Consider the following 22,803-nt stretch of genomic DNA (forward strand, 5'->3'; position numbering starts at 1 on the left):
AGGTGTTTGGGGGTGTGGGGGCTTGCCCCCACGGGCCTATGTCCTCTGCATAATTTTAGCACCCCCAGTGTTTGGCCTCTAGTTGCGCCTATGTACAGTTTTGGTAAAAATTTCAAGTGTTTATAAACTCACAGATTTGGAAAAAAACAATAGAAAATTTATCACTTACCTGACTTACCGTGGTCTATAATAGTGGCGTAGTTGTGGGGGAATATGGTGATAGATCCCCCCCAGAGTCTTTTTTTTTAATGTTTAATTCATTGACTTATTGAGCCCCCCACTTTATATCCAATAAATTATACATACCCCCAGAACAAAATCATAACTACGCCACTGGTCTATACAAAAGACACTATTAATATTAATATAAGATAAGAACTGAAACTGGAAGGTAAACTGCTGGTACAATGAAGATAGTGGATTAAGAGGACAGAAAATACGAATACGAGTTGCGAAGAAGAGCAAGAAGTAGACAATCTGTTACTGCTATACATGTTCACTATTATACTATGCGGTTAAGTGCAGAAAAGATAACAAATGATTTCATAGACGAGGTGATATCAATATAATTACTACTATTTTTGGAAAGGTGAGGAAATATATAGCTGAAGACTGATACGAAAAGATTATGTAAAACATAAAATGTATACATTTATATAATATATATAATATTATATATTACCCTATTGGTTATTGGTACTATACTATAAAAGTTTTAATGCTATAATATATACTGTTTATATCCAACGTACGAGTATCTATGTTATTGAGCATAAACGTATAAGGTATTTCACGAAAGGTACTTACATTTATAAATAACACAATATAGTCAATAGTCATGTACCTATACTAGCTGCAGCAGAAAGCAGCCACTGGCCATGATAAAATAAATTTTGGTAAATTCAAGGATTTTTAAATTCACATTCGAATGTAAATTACAAATTGCATTTATTGTACATTTGTACATTTTGTATGACTAGGCTAAATAACTTTTAACTAGGTCATTACCGTCTTATTATCTTCGGTGTTAAGCTGTCGTGAAAACAGTCAGATAGAATTTGATAGCAGTGCACCTCAAACAAAATTATTTATTTAAAAAATTTTGTGACTGCGATTATTTTACCAAATGATCTGTACATTGTTAAAACATACATAGTAACAGTTAATTTCAGTATAAAATTTAATAGTGTCTAGGTGTTAATATGTTAGGTATAATCAAGTATTAGAATAGAGTGGGCATCTATTACCTACTACAATTTTAAAATCTATGAATTATTTAGGCAACGGACTTAAAAAATTATGTGACCATATAAAGTACGGTTTCAGTAGAAGATAAAAATAACTAATTAGCAATTAGTATTAGACATTAATGTATAATATAAATGAAAAAATAGTACTTATAGGTACATTATGCCTTATAATACACCGTTGTTACTATTTAACAATTGAGATTTTAATAATAAATAGTTATAATTGATGTGTATAGTCTAAACATAGATTATGCTTTGTGCAACACCAAATACAAAATAATTATTATTATAATTTGTATTGTATTTTAGAAAATTGGATTCTTCTGTCTTAACTCTTGCCTTGATTAGCTTAATTTTTAATTATAGCGAAAAAATTAACGTTTAGTAATCTATAGCGACGGTAAGAGGTATACCTATATAATATACTCGATATATACAAAAACAAATTAAAAATAATAATAACATTATTGTTATATATTCAAATTGTATAATATATTAATATTGTTAAATAATTGTTTAAACTTTATCTCAATATATAAAGTTCAAATTTTGATTCAAATCGTCAAACTGACACGAAAATTTTACAAATTATTTTATTGGCTATTGTTGATTCAACATTTAAACATTTCTAAAGTAAAGGCTTGAAAACCTAATACAACTTTACTCATAAATTCACAAGTATATGCTTACCTATAGAAAAAAAAAATTATTTGAGCGTAAAGCCGAAAATTTATAGTTGCATTAATATTTTTTATGAGAGTTTTATGTTAAAATTTTGACAAAATTGAATATATTTTAATATTTACACATAAATTAATGATTTCTCCTCAAACTATTTTTTCTAGTTTATTGTAATTACTTGAAAGTAATTAAAAAAATATTAATCATTGAAACTTGAAACTTTTTGCATTAACGTATATCTTTATTAGTTTATTACAGGCACAGTGCAATATTTAATATATATAGGCTAATTTTAAGCTATTTTTACTACGAATTAATTCATTCCACTATTCTACGGTACATCAGTATTGAATTATGTGTGTATTTAGTATTATAAATGTTTAACAATCATCTATGAATTATGATATATTATAATTTTTTTTTCGGTAAAAATGAATTTATTCCATTACCATATTCGGATATTAATGTACTACTATTTACTATTAGAAAAATAATTTGCTAATTGTAATTTGTAATTTACCTAATAGGTATATACTATGTATATAATATTAACTTGAACATAGCTTAATAAAGTTAGACATTGTCACCGTTCAAAATGGCTTAGGTATATCAGTATATGGTTGGTACTTGGTATACCTACCTAAATACAATGATAATTAATAGGTATATTATTATTAAACTCAAATGAAACACATTTATACATCAATTACAATGGAATACTCATGTCTCATTTACGGGATGCACTCAAAATTTGCTACACAACAAACTTCTAGTAATCCCTGACTTTTTTTATAATTATTGATTAATGCGTTCATTAAATCACTCGGAACCTATCGTTACCTTCAGATACAAAATTGAGAATTTAAATTTGTTTAGTTGAAACTATACCTATATTAAACTGCAAACACTAATAACGAGGCAAATTTCATTGAATAGTGCTATTCAGATTTCAGACTTCAAAAATGTTATAAAACAATTTTGCCGAGAGCATACTGCTTGCGTCCAAAAATATTATCAGTAGGCGAGTTGTGTCCTGTAAAAAAAAGATTCAAAAAGGGACATAGCCTATTTGTGTCCCGGTATACCTTTATTTTATAACCTAATTGCATCCCAAAAATATCTATATAATCGATATTAATATGTTTATAAAAAAAACCCATTGATATTTATTTTAATTTATAATATAAAAGTTTCATAACATCATATTGTCATCATATATCATTAATATCAATATACGAAATTCATGGTGTAAGTTGTCATATAGTAATAATAGTTTTTAGTTCAATTGAAATATGGTGTAAATTTAAATGAAACGTTTATTATAAAATTTAATGGGGAAATTTCGATTTCTTTTTTAAGAATTCTAATTTTAAATGCTTCTTTTCTATAATATGTTTTTGTAGTATTAATGCTAATAATAAGACATATAAATATTAAAATATATAATAATGTAACAAATTATTATGATAAACCACGATTTGTATAGATAAATTTATTGTGTCTAAAAACCGAACTTTCCCTATCCCACAAATAGTGAGGTATATTATAGAATAGTTTATGAACTATCGATTTTAGTGATTTAAGTAGATAATATATGTAATAAACGGGACGCAAGTTACCAGACAAATTTACTACCTGGAAAATATACCTTTTATTAGGACGCAAGTGACATACTGCAGCCATTTTGCCATATAAGATCAATTTTTGTTTTATGTAACCCTTCCTGTTACAAACTGCAAGTAGTGAACGTCCTATTTCAAAAACAAAATTATTAAAAACATAATATTTGCTAAACACGATTCAAGAATGAAAATAGATTAAATTTGTTGGCAATGATAAAATATATATACGATGCAGAGTTATCGATAGATCCCAATGATGTTTTATATAAATTAGCGACCTGCAAAGCATGAAAATTACAATTAATATAATTTAAAATAGGTGGATTTTGAATTTTGAATAAAGTCTATACAAATTAAAAACGTATTTTAACTTTTAAGTGTACTTATACTCTAAATTACTGACTCTGCTGACAATAATTTCTGCAGACACACTGATTGAATATTGTAATCATAGTTTTACTTATTATACGATACAATATACATTTTCGTTAAAAACACCAGTGTATTGTGTACAATAATAATTGTAAATGACATATTAGGTTTCCAAAAACAAATAGGTCAATGTCTCGGCTCGTATTCCATTTCTATGGTTAAATAGTGTTTCGTTTCCACACACGTCGCGCGTGTGCCTATATATGCCTCTCGTGCTGTAGAGTCCGTAGGCGTAAATTCGCCGAGCAATAATAATTGTTGGTTTCATCTTCGTTGTCATATTGGAATTTCGTCTAGAAATTTATTCGATTAGATTTGTGTGTGCGTTTTTTATTCAATTTTTACTACAGTTAGATATTGTCTCCAGAGTAAAACATAAAATATATAGATATTATATATTTAAAAATTATATATTATATTTTAACATATCACGCTTCGGTACGTCTATAATCTAAAGTCTATATATTTTCAGTAAGTCTGAAAATATTAATGAACCATAACATTATATAAATACAATGTATAATATTATTTATTATCATTTTTATATTATAATTTATATTACGATTTCAATCTTTGCGAGATACTGAGTTATATTTTCATACATTTAATTATTATTATACAACCATAATATATACAGGTCCCCGAAAATTGAAAAATGACACTAATATTATTATGATTAGTGATCATAATATTTAACTGAAATAATCATCAATCTTCCATTCATTTTCTTTATACCTATTATATTGATTATTTATACATACCATATAATATAATACAGTAGGTATAGTATTACTTATACTATTAGTTATCATATTATAAATTAAAATATTATATCATATATGGATAAATGATATAAAGTATGTATGTATTATATTCTTATTTTTATTCTTTACTGTGTTTTGGACCTATATAGATTGTTTTATGATAATAATGAATACTAAAATTCTATAATGTAATTTTTGTGTTTACATCATAAGTACTTCTACCTACGATTTTGCGTTGACAGCATATGTAAACAGCAACAATATAATGTGACAGCAACATATATGGTCAAATTATGTGGAGATCAGTGTGTCAAACCGACGCAAAAGTCATATATATATATAATATATCGCGGGCGTTCTATTTTAAAAGGCACCACCAATTGCCAAGTAACTTTTTCTGAAATGTATAGTAGAATAAAATCAAAGTTAAATTTTAAAATATTTTTTTTAATAGACACAGTATAGGTATAACTTTCTATGTAATAATGTTAACTTACACAAATCATAAAATTTAAAAGATTTTATATTTTTATCGATTGAATAAAATAATATATACGTTATATATTATTTATTTATTTTCATCAAAATGCATTACCTTGGAGCTACAATCAATCCTTTATTTTCTTATTAATTCTTTCACTGACTATTAGATTGGTAGAGATAATGTCTTTTTAAATCTTCAGGTTCCTTATGATTGTATTTCTCGTTCGTTCTATTTCTCTTTTTAATTTATTTTCCCTGCATTATGTTTAAAATAAATTATTGTGACACATAGTGTTTAGAGTAGTGAATAAAGTTTATTCTTCTCGTTTTTATTAATTTAATAATATATCATGATTCTTGTACTAAGTTTAGCAAATTTTGATTTAATTTCCTTTCTGCCCACAGCTCATCTTAATTATTTTGCACCATGTACCTATACATCGCCATTGCTTCTACTCTCTTTGAGTCATGGGTCATGGGTAGGTATAATAAAATTCCAAGATTCACTTCCGTATAATATACTTTGAACAAAAATCTTTACAAATAATTCTTCAATGTCCACGATTGTCATACAAGTGCTTTAGGTCTAATCTTCTTTTTTATAGTAGTACCTATTATTAATATACAGGAAAGTACTCTTGAGAGTTTGGTTGCTGAAATATCATCAACGTGTTAAACCACAAAAAGTTGTGTATGTACGATCGACGCTTTCTAGCTTTTATTCTAATAAAAAATGATGACAAAAATAATAATATTGATAAACCGGTATATAGTTCGAAATAGGTCAATCAGTAAACGCGCTTGCGCCAGCTCGTAGGTACTAATAACCAACAATCGCGTACAAGTAATGTCACGGTTTTTTTCATTTTCGTTAGTAGTATTGTATTGAATTATACGCATATAATATAAATTTCGTGTAATACATATACACATACTCGTGTAAGGTACTTACCTGGTTATGCCTACATAATATGCTATACCATTATTATAACGAGTTTGACCGGAAACGGCGGAAATATTTTACACGTGCGGTCTCAGTACTATAGCAGTACTAGTAGTTAAGTAGTTATATTATTTAGATAGGTAGTATATTATAGTTACCTATTATACATTTATACCTATTTATATACTTAAGTGAAACTTTTCCACTGCTGGAAATTGGAATCGTGCTGCAACAGTATGTTTAATATACAGGCTACAGGATTTATCATCAACTAATCACGATATATGCAATATCGTCGTCCGGTCGATACCTCTTGCATTTTTCTTAATCAATATTTTTTAACTATACGGATACGATTATATAGCAGCGTACGTATTACGAGTAACCGTTACAATTTATGTAGCCTCGGGTAATTTCTTAACGCCGAGAACCAGAAAATTAATTAAAAAATATTCGAATACATATTTTGTAGAATTAAATCCAATAAGCTATTTAAGAAAAAATATAAATAATAAAATAGCAGTTATCACTTTATAAGTTTCAAATTCTAAACTTTCATTATCTATTTTCTATTTTAACTTAAAAATAAATGGTTTTTATTGATATAAACTCTAATATTGTATTTTTTTTGTTATTATTTTATTTATTAGTTAAAAACAAAAAAATAACCTTTTTGTTTTAAATATTATTACAAAATAAATAAATACATGTTGAGATCATAAAAGTTTTTAATATATTATAATGTTTAATAACAATGGAATAATGTTGCTGGACATATTATTATTTATGATTTTACTTAGGTAGAAATCGTAGAATTTTTCCGACCTTGAAAAATTAATTTAACAGAAATAATATAGACATCTAAGTTTTATAACAGTTAGCACGGCTCTGCAATGACGGTGTTAAGGTTTTGTATTATTGTATCCGCCAACGCATTAAGAGCATAACGGTAGCGCCATCTACATTTTACTATTTTATTTTGAACTTAACAATACGAAACATAGACTGTAACGTTAGAAATGAATATGTTTTTTTGTTTAATTTTCGGATTTTCAATTCCTAGCATTTTGCAAACAGACTTGGTTTACAATGTTTACAGATATTGGTTAGTTTATGTCAAGCGTACCCAACCTGTGGCCCAACCGACCTGGGACCATTTTATAAAATTAGAAATTTCTATAGCTAAAAGTATAAATAAAAATAAAAATGATCATTTCAAAATATCTTAAAATTTTTAATTTTAATGTAAACCAACATTTATTTAGATTTTGAAATGTTTATAATAATACATTTTTGTGAAATTTAAGCTAGTTTTTTTTTAACCAATCTCATTCAGTGTAATTTTTGCGATTTTATTTTGAGACATTTTAATAATTAAAATTAAATTTATTATCTTTTGCAAACAAGAAATGCAAATCTGCAATTTTGATTGACGAAAATAAACTAACGACTAGTATGGAAATATTCAATAGGTACTTTAAGCATATTCGATAAGAACCATAATATTATTATATTATATGATATAATATATTATTTATTATTATATATTTTTTCAAAATGAACTGGTATATACGGCACGCAATATAAATATAATTATATAAATTTCGAATGTGGCTCGCAAATTGAAAAAGGATGGGCACGCTTGGTTTAGGTAATTTCATTGATTTTACAATAAATTGTATTTAATCATAATCGCTCAAAGGATTGATTTTTTGCAGTATTTTTAATCACATGAATACATAATTAGGTATCGTTTAACGATAAATTTCCTATTTAATAAGTTTAAATTGTATACTTGTATAATTGTACATATTTGAATGTCAGAATGTAGAACGCACAATAGGTAGTTTGGTAATACCACTGATTATTATTTACGACAATTTACCTATAATTACTAACAAAAATACAAAATAAACCATTTTTAAAGTTTCTTCTTGTTTGTTCAAACTTCATACCTAACCTTAATTTTCTCACAAAATTTACCCTTATGTATAGTCTTTAACAATTTTCAATACCTAATACCTATATAGGTATTATGCTTATCTCAAAAACCTCAATCAATTCTGGGAAGTAGGTATAATGTTCTATTCAATTTTTTTTTATAAAACAATTACCATAATCATCTGTATTTATTATTTAACTATGCATATTACAACGAATGTCATCAATAATCAATGATGTTAAATCAATTGGATGTAATTGCATAAACTCCGTTAAGACCCGATAGGCTGGTAAAAAAAGTACATTTAATATTCTTACTTCTCTGTAAGTGCGGAGAGTCGAGAATGTACGCCATCTGGTAGACAAGCTCTTGTAGGTAGACTAACTTCAGCAGTGACTGTCCTGATACATCAATACAGTACTAAAAAATAAAACGAAAATTCTAAACAGCATTAAAAAGAAGTTTAAGTATATCACTAACTACAATAAAGTAGATATCAAAATAATTATAGATATTATTACAGACTATAGTCCAAGCACAAAGTGGTTAGGTACCTAACCCAGGTAGTATAGATTCATAGAGACGTCTTTGTATATCTTGAAAATTATTATAAAAAATAGTTTGAAGCAAAACCGACGATTTAGACTTTATTGATCAATCCACATTCTGAGCTCACCTTCTGTCGGTAATCGACCCATTCGACCTAAATAAAAAAAACAATTTATAATCAGTTACTTGCAGTTAGATAAAAAATACAAATTAATAACATTATTTATCTTATCTGTGATAAATTAAATTTTACTTAAGATATAGAGACGGCTATTCAGACCATATATATATATTTATAGCTTCAGATTATAATTTATGTCTTTAATTATGATTCAGATACGGACTTCCACATAATAATATTATGTATTAGGTATAAAGAAGTCTGTCCATTCAGATTCCAAGTCGAAGCCAGTATAAATGCCTCCCAGTAGTATAGCTAATTAAAAAATATATTAGGTATATATTACCTATTTATTTAAATATAATATTGTATTCGTTTTATACTTATATATAATAAATATAATATAACCATATAACATTCATAGATATAATTAAATTAATATTTACACAGATGTATAAAAAATATATATTTTGTATGTCTGTGAAAATATTTATTTTATAATTGATTTCATTTTAAGTAGGTATATTATTACCTATTTGGCATCGAAGCCATATTATAAAGGTATTAAATAATAAATAACAATTACGAATATAGATTATTATATTTTGTTAATTATTTTCGACTTACGAGTAACTCGTAAGTCGAAAATAATAACATATATTAAAATATGCTGTTTACATTGTACTTCAATTAGCCAACTAAGTGTAATTGTGTTAAATACATTACACAAATATGTTTTTGTGTTAAATACATCATGCAAATATGTTTTGTAAACTATCAATATTTTTATAGTGCCCTTAAAATACATTAACGATTGTACCAGTTGTGTCTGTGTATCAGCTGTGTAAGTATTAATTAACTAACATTTATTTGTAAAAATGTCTTCTTTTTTTATAAGACACATCTGGTCACCCTAGTAAGAAATCACAAATAATACATATTTGAGTTAAAAGTTAACGTTCAATTTGAAAAAATAATATAAATCACAGATCTAAGGAGTCCTCTACTCCTATGTCCTAGAAGTAAATTCAAAAATTATAAAATTCTACTTAGTGTTTTACTATTTCATTTTATTGGGTGTATAATTAGTTTTTTTTTGTAATTTATTATACTATACATTCGCAAATAGTGCTCTTCCTCAATGATTAATTTTTTTAATTAATATCTTTATTATAGTTACCTAATATAAAAATATAGTTATTATTCTTTCTTATCTATAGCTGACATCGCCTATACCTGGTGATAAAACGAATTGAATGTTCGATATCGATGATAACAGTTATGTTTGTGCCAGTGGAAAAAAGGGCGAAATCAAATTATTAAAAACACTTGTAGAGTTTGTAAAATTTCGAACAATATGCCATAGAACAAAAAATATTAACATTACCGATTTACACCAATAGTTTTAATGGTTTGTATGTGATAATTTACAATGGATATGGAAATTTGTCTCAGATAGTATTACAGAAGGTAACAATAACAATTTTAATAATGCTAATAAATCAAAAAAAAAAGTCATTCAACAATTGATTTGACATTGGTTATGTATAATGCACACGGTTATTTGAAATTTGTGTTTAAACCTCAGGAAATGGTCTTAAAATGGAGTTTGCAGATAAAATTAGAATTCCAAAGTTAAATGGTGTGACCATGAGAGGTCCACACATATCCAACACTAGTACTGGGACTCTAGTCATTACTGGTCATCATTTAATATTTTCATCAAGGTCTGAGGATGTTGAACTATGGGTAAATAGAAGTTGATTTATTTATATATTTTTTTTTTATAAAGCAAAATTATGTTATGTAGAAATGTATATTTTTCAATACTTTCTTATTTTACATTTCCAGTTTTTATAAATGTAGTGTTTTAGTTTAGCATTAAGAGAACACTTAGAACATTATTTTCAAGATTATTTATTACATAATTTTATTATAATAATTAGTATTTTTGGATTAATTATGAATAGAGTCAAAGTTGAAAATTTTTCATTAATTATTTTAATATTTTTAGATTTTAAACCGTAACATTGACATTGTAGAAAGAAAACTTAATACAATTACTTTAAAGTGTAAGGACTTTAGAATTATTGTTTTTGATATGCCATATATTGAACAAGCTACCTCTGTTGCTGCTTCTATTGAATCACTCATAATGACAGGTTGATAAAATATTAAAATATGATATTACTAAAGAATAAAATGTATTTTATTAATATTATGTGTAATTTTTAGATGAAACAGACTATTTACACCATAATATGTTTTCAAATAAAAACAATGAATATCGTTCACCTTTTGATGTAAAATCTCAATGTGAGCAATTAGTTGCTGGTGATTCGATGTGGAGAATATCGCAGGTCAATAAGTCTTATAGGGTATGTTATAAAATTTTTCTTTATAGCTTATATTGTAACTTGTAAATAGAGCTAGGATTTCTATGTATTACACATTCTTTTCTTTAGTCTAACATGACGTAAGGTCTTGTACATTGATTGTTAATTATGTTTACAATTCAGTTATTACTAGATTTTATTGAACTATTTATTTTGCATATTTTTAATTTTTATTAAAATGCATATAACTGTATTATATTTTGAGTTTTTGAATATTTATTTGAAAAAACTTATGTAAATTTGTATTTTTCTAATGAAGATCGATAATTATCATTTTATTTGTTTTACATATAAATATTGTTATATTTATAAACCTACATGGTTGATTATATCAAGTAAATGATAAGATTTTGTCTTAATAAACTTGTGGAAATGTTAATATGGTTGTAAATTTATTTACTAATCATTAGTATGACAAGTTTTTGCCATGTATATATTAAATTTTATATTTTGTGACATAATTAAAATACAATATTTATCAAACTATTCAGTTTTCAAATTTAAGGTGTTAAGACAATTCTTGATTTTTAGGTTTGTAGTACCTACCCAGAATTGACTGTTGTTCCATCCAATGTTGATGATACCATGTTGATTGCTTCTGCTAAGTTTCGACAAAATGGTCGATTTCCTGTTTTGTGCTATCGTCATGAAAAAGGCGTAAGTTTTTAAAGATGTATTTTTTATTACTTCATACAACTAAAACTTCAACACAATTTAAAACTTTACTTTTTATCTAATATGCAGTACTTCTTACTCTTAATTCTTCACTGTTAATTTGTTTCAATTCATTGATATAATGAAGCCTGAAAAAATACTTGAATTTGTCATCAAGTCTATTTGAGATCAACTTTCCCATATATTTGTTATTATTCCCCAAAATCCTGTGAAAAAATTAACATATTTCAATTTTTTAAGAAATTAAAATCAAAAAAACGGGTAAGTGGATACCGCTCTGCTGTACATTAGGAGCTGTATAGATCATTATTATATAACATATATTATAGGAGTGTTAAATTTGAATTCAATGATAGGTATCATTGTATACGAAAAACAATTCTGAATGAAGATGATTTGTCAACCTAGGATATCATTCTGAATGGTTGGTTAAAAAGGTGGTTTATGTTTTAATGGCTTGAATACACCAGAATTTAAGTTCTTGGATAATTATTATAAGCTAATTTTATGGAAAATCTCGTATTTAATTTTCAATTCTTAGCTACTTATACAACAATTTTTGTGAATTATACCTACAAAATAGTTTGCAAATATTCATGGTTTTGACGAATTTTTGTCAATATTTGAACTTCAAATGCTAATAAAAAAAAATTGTGCCTATGTATTCTTATAATTTTTTAATCACTATAAGAATAACTTATGAGGAACTTTGTATTAAATTTTTAAGTATTTTGATTGAGCCAAAAAAATTTTATCGACACTTCAAAAAAAAATTTTCAGAAAAATTAAAAATTTCAATGGTCTATAAATAACTCAAAAAAGTCAAAAATTTTTTAAAATTGAACTGTATATAGATAACACTAACATAAACATTTGGTGAAAATTTCAAGTATTTACAGTGATTAGTTTTTGAATTACAACCATGTAAAAAAAACGATTTGATCAAAACTGGTTTTGCGTAAAAATTCCCATTTTTCCCTAATTTTTTTTGGTATTTTCCGATGCTTTTGAAAACTATTGGGAATTTCAAAAAATACCTCCCCAATGCACCAACTAGATTCACATTTTCGAACAAGAAAAGCTACTGAAGTTGAAAATCGAAGCATTATTTCGACACATTCTCGTGTACACAGACACAAAAATAAAAAACACACAACATTGTAAAATCAATACATTCATCGCTCCGCTCAGAATCTAAAATTAATAGTATGGAAAAGTCGATTTAAAGAAGACTTGTTGACAAATTCATTTCTTTTTTTCAGAATTTTTATTGCTTCATTATATAAATCGGTATGTTGGAAATAGAACATGTCTATAATCCTATATTCACGTGTGTTAGACAAAAAACAGAAAATTACCTCTCTAAAAGTTACCTATAACAACGTAGTAATGCCTGTTCTAAATATCTATAAAGGGTGTTTCTTTTATCAATCTAACTCATCATTTTAATGAAAGACTCACTCAGTATATAATAAAACAACACTTTAAACTCAACTTTAGATTAGATAACTTATTATAACGTTTGTATCATTTATACAATATACATATACATATCATTGTTGTAGTCAAACATTTTTTTTTGGGGGAGGAGGCTCAATTATATCATTATAATACTAATTTATTTTAACATCATGCTAAATATTTCATCGTTCCTTATTTGGTATTACTTACTATAGATTTATTTTGAATTTTATCAGTATAGGTGGAAGGCATGTGCGACCTGTGCGACTGCACAGGGCGGCAATTTTTTTGGAATTTTAGGGGCGGCATTGTTTATAAATAAATATAAATAAATTATATAAGGGCGGCATGTTATAGGTAATTGGCACAGGGCAGTGAAAAATCTAGCACCGGCACTGAATTTTATAAATATATTAATGATATAACTATAAAACATTTCTGTATACTACATGACAGCTAAATAAAAAGGTGAGGGGCAACAGCACCCTACTGGTTACAGCACATATTTATAAATATATATTTGTAGATTAATATCAATGTATAATATATTATCCGTTGTTCATGTGGTCATGTTTTATTTGTTTTATATTCTGATCAAAATTACTCATTGTATTACACTATTACTTTATGTATATTGTAAATAAAAAACTATTTTTAATAAAAATAAAAAAAAATTGACAAGTGAACAGCGATCTACTATATATAAGGTGTTGAGTGTGTTACTATTATGGGTGTGTTAAATTTAAATTCAATGATTTATCATTGTATATGTAAAATGATTCTGAGCAGAATTTATTGGTCTGTGAACTTATATCATAAAGCATATTATACTATAATTCTTGATATAGGTACTTAGTTATTAAAATAATTTATTTTATTTTTACTTTTTAGTAACATGGTAGATTTATATATTTTTCCGCAAATATTGCATTTGTTAAATAATTAGTGTTTAATTATAATAAAAATGTATATTTCTACCAGATTATATTAACTTATAAAATAACTCAAAATATCTTTCTATAAATACAATAAAATAGTAAAAGTAAATTCATAGTATAAATAGACAGCAATATCTTAAATGAAATAAAGAATGTCATTACATACAATAAAATTCATACAATATAATATGAGTATTGAGTACATACAAGTTTTAATTTCCTATGAATAATGTTTTAAGAAGTCACAAAAAAATTGAAATTGTTTTTTAAATAAGTAATTTTGTCTAAATTCAAACTTTAAATACAAACAAAAAAAAAAAAAAAAACAATTGTACTAATGTATTTTTAATATTTTTATACAGATATAAGGCAAAAATATTTGGAATCTTGTATTTAATTTTCAAGAATTTTGTTCCAGAAAATAATTTTTCATCAATAATTATAGAAAGAAAAAACTAAAATAAATGAAATTTTGTCATGCTTATAAAATATAAATTATAGTTTAAAAAAACGTAATATATTTTGAAAATTTTATTACATAATGAAAATGATAATTTATACAATTGGTGAAAATTTCAAGTATCTAATTTATTTTTATTTTTTGAAATACTGCAAAATATCAAAAATCATTTCAGAAGAAATAGTTATTTTAAGGGTAAATATCAGATTTTGTAAAAATTTGAACTTCAATTGCTCAGTTTTTTTTTTAAACATAAAATAAACCTTGTATTAAATTTTCAAATCTTAAATATAAAAACAAAATTTTTTATGAATTTCTAACTACAAAACATTGAAAATTTTTACAATTTTTAAGTTTAAACACTTGTAAAAATTTATAATCTTTATTAATTAAAAAAAAACTAAAAATAATTCAAAAATAGTTTAAATATTTTAAAAATTTTACCGTAAATAGAAAATGGTTACAATTAAATCTATGGTTATTAGTTTTGACTAATAGTAAAAAACAAAATTGATTTTGTAAAAATTGGTTTTGCGTAAACATTTTGCTTTACCCTAGTTTTTTTCCAATTATAAAATTTTCTCTTAGGAATTAATTTTGACCTCTCAAAGTATCCAATTCTTTATTTTTATTGTTCTTAAAAATATTTATAGATATAAATTTTTTTTTTTAAAAAGACATGGTATAATTAATATATTCATCTCTCAGCTCAGAATCTAAAATGTAGAGATACTGGTGTTTAAAAAAAAAAAATAATAATACTAAGATTAAATGTATTTGTGTAGAGTGTGTTAATGAGAAGCAGTCAGCCTTTAGTTGGTTCAAGTTCAAAACGTTGCAAACAAGATGAACGCGTTATAAACTCTGTACTAGGTCCTGGAAAAAGAGGGTATATAATTGATACCCGCAGTGTTGCTAATGCTACAAATGCCAAAGCTCGTGGAGGTGGATTTGAGATGGAAGCACATTATCCTCAATGGAGACGAGTAAATTCAGCTCTTGAACGCCATAATGTTTTATTAGACAGCCTGTCAAAAATAGTTGAAGCTTGTAATGATACAACATGTACTATAGAACGATGGCTTAACAAATTAAATGGAAGTGAATGGTTGTCACATGTCAAAGATACATTAAATGCAGCTTGTTTAGTAGCTCAATGTTTAAATAAAGAACGAGCTTCAGTTTTGGTACATGGATCAGAGAGCACAGATGCAACATTGGTATTAATATCATTAACTCAATTGATATTAAATCCAGAATGTCGAACAATTGTAGGGTAAGAATTTGTAATATTATTTTAATACTATTTTATGTCTATTGAATAAAATGTTTTTATAAATATTTATAGGTTTGAATCACTAATTGAGAGAGAATGGCTTCAAGCCGGACATCCATTTGAAACTCGTCATAAAAGTGGTTGTTATAATGCAGCTCGTTCAAAAGTATCTTCATCGTCTTCTTCAAAAATTTTTCATCATGGATCAGGCGCCACTTTTTTATTGTTTCTAGACTGTACATGGCAAATACACAATCAATTTCCATGCTGTTTTCAGTTTTCAACAAATTTTCTATCATCACTCGTTGATCATTCATACTGTTCAGATTTTAGTACATTTTATGGTAATTGTGAGGCTGATCGGAAAAATAATCCATGTGGAAAACCAAATTTATGGTCGCACTTTGATCAAAAAATTGATGAAATTATTAATCCTCTATACCTACATACAAATAATGTGATTTGGCCATCTGTTGCTCCATTTAGTATAGTAAGTATATTTTCATTTAATACTATGCTATTGTCAACTATAGTTAGAAGAAATTGTTTTTGATAAATCGCTTCTTTTTATTTTAATCTTACTTTTATTGCTATAAATATAGAATCCTAAACATGTTTAAACCAAATTTTAGGAATTGTGGCGAGATATGTATTTAAGATGGTCTATTGATCAAACACACCAAAAAAAGTATAAAAAATCAATTGATGACTTAATAAAACGGAATAAAGAATTAAAAATCTTGGCCACAAAATTACGCAACGAGACTCAAGAGTCTGGTAACAAATCTACATAACTAATTATTTATATTTTCTACATTATTCAATACAGGTACTAAATAATTATTTAGTGATATGTTATTCTTTATTAATTATGCCATTTAATTTATAAATCAACTGTAGAAATTTATATAATATATTTATTACAATTTATTTCCATTGAAATAATGTATTAATTTACCTGAAAATAAACAACTTGATAACTTATGAAAAGTGTTAATGAACAAAATTTTTTATATTAAAACCAGTCAAATAGATTGGTAACATTTATCTGATATTTTAATTTCTTTATAAAAATATACTCATAATTGTTTTTATGTATACAGCATGAATTCGTTTTAATTTTAACTTGTTATGTCAGAAAAAAAAAATTAAGTTTATTTTTATTTTTTCATATTATACATTTTCCTTCAATTTGTTTATAACTATTTTGAAGCTTTTTTGTTATATAAATTACATATAGCAATAAAGCTAAATGACTTATATTAATAATAATTGTTATACATTTAATACAGGTGCATACTAGATAATACAAACATTTAATTAAAAAAAAAAAATTATACCTTTATTAAATATAAATCAAAACATTATTATTATTATAAATAACAGTTATTAGGCTCTATCATTATTTATTAATATTTATAAGTAATGATATTATATTAATTTTCAGTACATCTAGTTTGTAAAGTATTTACACCTCCTTTAATTCTTTATGAATTGATGTGTTAAATTTGGAAACTGGTGGTGTATAGTATAAAAAAAGAAAGAACTGACAAATAGTTATTAATTTAACTATGTAATAACTTTTATTTTAATCAATATTTAAAAAATAATTTATTATAACTATTAATATAATTCTCAATTATTATATATAGGGTGTCCCGTGAGGATTTACCCATTGCGATATCTCGTTATCTGTATTTGTTACCACTATGGTATTAAATAATTCACTGTTTTTCTAGAAACTAGAAAAAATATTAAAAATCAGGAAATTAATGAAATCAAAATGTTGAAACGTCAATATTTTCAGAAAAATTAACTCCACAAAATGGCTATCTTCGATTTTTTTGAAAATAATTAAATAAAAAAATATATTTTTTAACTTTTTTACCAAAACATTAAAATAAATTAAAACATAAAATATTTGTAGTTCTTATTCCTGTGAGTCTTATTAAAAAATCAGAATTATGATATGTCCATTATTTCAGGAGATATCGCAATGGGTAAATCCTCACGGGACACCCTGTATATATTTTTTTTTATTACTGATTAAAATAAAAGTTGTTGTAAAGATACAACTTAAATTTGTGTATTCTTTTTGTTAATAATTAAAAATATGTTCCATAAAAAATCCATTCTATCATATGAAATTTATCTGTTAATTGATCAATCACTTATTCATTAAAAGGTTACGTTAGGTTCCTGTGTATAAGTTGGTTATTTATTGATGTAACCATAAGTTTAGATGCTATTTATTAAAACTTAATAAAAACATTTATTTTAATAGAGTGTAGGTATTATATCAAGTAGAATCCTAAGAGAAATAAGAACTAAATGTGATTTTTAAAAACTGGTTTTTATTCAAATTAATCTTGGTGATGATTGAATGAAGAATATTTTTATTACAATACAATCAATTACCAACTGAACTTAATACCTATAGACTATAGCTTAGTAAATTATAATTTGCAGTATTGGTATTTAGTAACTAAAAGTATACTGGATACTTAACATTTAGAGGCAAATGCTATATGGGAAATTTAAAGTTTTAAATTAAATTATTAAAAATGTTCCATATCTGTATCACCTTTTGTTTTTTATTGTTATTAAACCTTGAAGTTAGTTCAAAAATATGTTTGTTAACTCCTAAAATATGATTTTTTTGAATCTTTGATAATAGTACCTGGTACTCATAATATGCAGATTTATATCAAAACAGTCAAATTTTTTTTTTTTTAATCTATGATAAAATTTACAACATTTTAGATATTTATCTATACAAATAGGTACAATAGTTGTATTTAAGAAAGTAATATAATTATAGATAGTCCATGTATATTAAATAACAAGTGAAAATTTATATTTCATCTTTAATATACATCTGAAAATGAAGAATATTATAGGAACATAAAAAAAAAAAACAATAAACCTGTTATCACACTTGAGCAATAAATAATGCTTTGTTATTTATAATAATTAATTTATATATTATATGTAAAACAGTCTATAAAAATGTTGGCAAAGACACGGCAAAAATTTACAAAAAATAACAATACCCAAGACCCAGTTGTATAATATACAAGTAATTAATCATTGAACTTTCTTTTGTACTTTTTTGGTTTCTGGGCTTCCAAGTGTTTTCTTCCTTTGGTATACCATATGCATATACATTTGAGGGAATACTAAAAAAAAATACATAAAAAAAAATCAAATTTTTCATTAATTACTGGATATTAACATAATATCTAAATTTAATTTTTTTAGATGTTGTTAAATAAGGAAAATATATAATATTATAATAATAGCCCACCAGGATACTTGATTATTTGTAATGGCCTAAATTATAACTTATTAGTTCAATCACTTTCCTTTTTCAAAATATTATAAATGGTAATTTGAAGATATTGGGGGAAAATATAACAGGGACAAACAAAAATAACGATAGTTAGCAATGATGTACTAATATATTATAATATAAAATGTAATTTTCTCATTTTCTAAAATATATCATCCATCATGAACTAAACACAATAATTGTTGGAACAATAACAACACACTAATACTATAGGAGTATGGTGGGACATTAATAAGTAAGTACCGAATAATTAAATACTTACATGGTATATAAACCAGCATAACTATGACAATTGCAGTCCATAAACTAAATGCAATATTTAATTTATTAGGCATTTCAATACTCCACATTTTAGTTCTTCCTACATATCCTAATGATGTCCAGTATACTAATAATTCACCACTAACACCAACTGGATACAAAACATAGAAGAATGTATACCTAAAAAAAAAAAAATATTATCAATGTATAATTCTATAATAAACCCATTAATAATATTAATATAATTATGAATACTACCTTGCCCAAATAACTAGATAAGGGATAAAACCAATGATATTGAAACCGTAGTATGAGTATCTAGTAATTTCTGCAAAGCACCAAGCAGTTAAGGCCAATGGTAGACCTGGCGAATCTGATGTCTCCGGTATATATGCTATAGCAGCAACAAGGGCTACACGAGATAGAACTTGTTGAGTGGTAACTGCCAAATTAGATTTAACCAAACCAGAAGCTACATTGAAAATCTATATAAATAATAATTAATAAACAAATTAGTATGAATACATTTAAATAAACCAAAATAAAGGAATATACATAAACAGTTTATCTTTTAATTTGCATGCTACACTTTTTAATTATAATATTAACAAGTACTAAATAATAAAATAAAGAATAAAAATATTATTATTAGTCAGTATACTTGTCAAATGAAAAATATTCAATTATGTTATTTCCTACTTACTAATAATAAGATATTCAAATGGCAAATTAATTAATTAATATTTATTAGTATTTAAGGAACTACAAAACCATAATATTGTTGAGTGTTAACTAAATGTACTTGGTTAATTAAGTAATGAAGTGTATACTTAGGAAAAGTTGTATATATAATTAATATAGATGTATATTAAGATATTATACTTATGCTAATGAGAATATTTTTATCTCCAAAGAGAAAATGATTTATGATTAATATAATAAAATATTATATTATATTTTTGAAAATAATATTTGAATATAACATACTGAACTACAATAACAAGAACCTGTTGTTAAATAGTCGTTACATACAATATCAACAGGATAGCTATTAGCTTATAGGTACATTATATAAATAAAAACTTGTTATAGACCAACAAGGAACTGTTGACCTTGTATATGACCTAAAATAGTGAATATTATGAATAATATCTTACACACTCAATGACATTCACATAATATTAAACAATTTTAAACTTAATACTACATTTATTATTCATAATTTCATACGCAAAATAGATATTTAATAATTAAAATTTACTAAAATGTGAATGTTATCATTTAAAATTGAATAGATAATTCCTAATTAATTATTAATATAGGATTAATGTTATTTTTATCAAACCTTAACATACGCAAATATTAAATTTAAAAATAATACTATTTGATTTAATAATTAAAATTAAAACAAAAGAACATCTAATAAAAATTACTCTTATTTTTACAAACAAAAATTGCAATTTATATTTTATTTCTGTTAAAAACGTATGTACCTCAATGAATGCTGCGTTTTGAAAAATTCCAACTGTATACTTAACGACATCCCACAATCCTTGAGATTTGGGTGGATTCAAATAGAAATTAACGATTTGAAATAACAAATAACTCCATCTAAAAAAAAATCATAAAACTATAGCATTCTGTTAAATGTATAAGAAAAATATTCGTATGAGACTGTAGATTACCCCAAAACTTGAATGAAGTTGTAGGCGAATAAATACGCATTTACTACCGGACTAGTTTTTTTGCTTGTTTTTCCCTTGGTGGCCGCCATTATACAACACAGTATTACGTTTAGTGAAAGTAACAAATTAATAAAATTATAAAATAACAATAATAAAATTAATTTTAAAACGGCAAATTTGACAATCTTCTTATGAATGAGATCAACGCGGTGTCAGCTGGTCTTTACAACGTACACGCGACACCGAGTCACCGACAAGTGACTACCATCTACGGCTTAAAAGTTACAACTGTACAAAATTCTAAAAACTATACAGTTACAGTAACTACGAGCGCCAGCCTTCGAGCACTCACTTAAATAAATTAAGTGAATCAAATGATTATCGTTCGTATCAAGGTGGTTTGGTTTGATAGGTTATCAATCCACCTCGGTTGTAAATATGTGGTTGGTATGAAACATTTTTGGTATTCATTAATCATTGGTTCAGTTGTTCAGTACCTATCGCAACAACAGACAGCTGTCCAAGTTTTGGATATAAAATTTATATTTGTAAAATATGTAAAATTTATAAACCATATTAATATTATGATATTATACTGCTTTATTTATTGTAAGAAGTATTCTTAGTATAAAGTCTGTAATCGGATTGCGAATCGCAGTAGAAAAATTGAAAATCAAAATATCATACCCGAAGTGGTCGATGTATATATAAATTCTCCTTAATCCTATATTACGAATATCCAAGAACCAAGACTTGAGTATATTGGAATGACAATTGCCAATTTAGCATCGACGTGTAAAATGTGTGCTTCAGTGTTCTCTGTTTCCCTTCCATAAGGCATTCTTTAGTATAATGAAATTGCGGTGTAATACTTAAGGTATGTCCGCAAAAGGATGAACGACGTCACGCGTTATATACCTATCATTATGTTTTCTATAGTCATAGAGTAGCCAGTAGGTATGTGTTTACTATCTTAAATCGTGGTATATAACTAAAGTTTTGAATTTTTTAAATTTTTTTTAACCTGTAGTTTTTTTGCAAGATCGATGACCGATGTACCTAAAGCAGTTACAGAAATCGCTTGGTAAATTATAAAAAGGTTTTGAATAATTTTTTTATATAATATGTTAACGGCAACTGGTAAGTCAAAAACTTGATCTTTTATGGTGAAAAATGTATTTTTATTAAGCGCAAAACACCAATACGTATTAGTGTTTTGAAACTATTTAGAATATGTAAGCATTTATATGCTTAAACTTTTGGCTTTCATTCAATATATACCACGCGGTAGCCGGGCACTATGCCACAATCATAGAACAATAATACAATATTATTGTTGTCTGTTTGTTCTTTGTAAAAGTGTAATGGTGAAACAAATTTTAAATGTTCATGTAAATTGCCTAGTAAACTCCTAGAGAATTTAATGTGTGCTGTCTAAAAAAAGAAATACCTTTTATGATCATCCTTTTATTTTTGTATTATCAATTTTAATACACCTTAATTAACTTGTAA

At 25.5% G+C, this 22,803-nt stretch overlaps 2 protein-coding genes and 2 long non-coding RNA genes across 5 annotated transcripts; 1 reads left to right on the top strand and 3 right to left on the bottom strand.

Moving 5' to 3' along the window:
* Nucleotides 1–4,030: 4,030 nt before the first annotated feature.
* Nucleotides 4,031–5,319, bottom strand: LOC126551352 (uncharacterized). The gene is made up of 3 exons (XR_007605242.1): nt 5,247–5,319; nt 4,976–5,146; nt 4,031–4,278 (listed from the first exon to the last, which is right to left on the bottom strand). It is a non-coding gene; the product is annotated as an uncharacterized LOC126551352 (long non-coding RNA).
* A 2,966-nt stretch (nt 5,320–8,285) lies between these two features.
* On the bottom strand, nt 8,286–8,929 carry LOC126551313 (uncharacterized). Its single transcript, XR_007605193.1, has 2 exons — nt 8,639–8,929; nt 8,286–8,537 (listed from the first exon to the last, which is right to left on the bottom strand). It is a non-coding gene; the product is annotated as an uncharacterized LOC126551313 (long non-coding RNA).
* A 1,121-nt stretch (nt 8,930–10,050) lies between these two features.
* LOC114121513 (myotubularin-related protein 9) lies at nt 10,051–17,091 on the top strand. Of its 2 annotated transcripts, XM_050203311.1 has the most exons (9): nt 10,051–10,257; nt 10,376–10,536; nt 10,802–10,949; nt 11,023–11,165; nt 11,715–11,840; nt 15,503–15,993; nt 16,066–16,159; nt 16,227–16,483; nt 16,626–16,836. In XM_050203311.1, exons 2-8 carry the CDS (start codon nt 10,390–10,392, stop codon nt 16,452–16,454), a joined length of 1,377 nt encoding a protein of 458 aa, XP_050059268.1. In that variant the 5' UTR covers nt 10,051–10,257; nt 10,376–10,389; the 3' UTR covers nt 16,455–16,483; nt 16,626–16,836. The 2 variants fall into 2 exon arrangements, with proteins under 2 accessions (XP_050059268.1, XP_027839700.1); XM_027983899.2 differs by having other exon boundaries at nt 10,052–10,257; nt 16,066–16,483; nt 16,626–17,091.
* A 1,858-nt stretch (nt 17,092–18,949) lies between these two features.
* Nucleotides 18,950–21,657, bottom strand: LOC114121523 (very-long-chain (3R)-3-hydroxyacyl-CoA dehydratase hpo-8-like). Its single transcript, XM_027983915.2, has 5 exons — nt 21,292–21,657; nt 21,100–21,217; nt 19,865–20,091; nt 19,608–19,786; nt 18,950–19,172 (listed from the first exon to the last, which is right to left on the bottom strand). Exons 1-5 carry the CDS (start codon nt 21,378–21,380, stop codon nt 19,081–19,083), a joined length of 705 nt encoding a protein of 234 aa, XP_027839716.1. The 5' UTR covers nt 21,381–21,657; the 3' UTR covers nt 18,950–19,080.
* Between the last annotated feature and the right edge of the window lie 1,146 nt (nt 21,658–22,803).

This window comes from Aphis gossypii, chromosome 3 (assembly GCF_020184175.1).
Source record: "Aphis gossypii isolate Hap1 chromosome 3, ASM2018417v2, whole genome shotgun sequence".
Classification (NCBI taxonomy): Eukaryota; Metazoa; Arthropoda; class Insecta; order Hemiptera; family Aphididae; genus Aphis; species Aphis gossypii.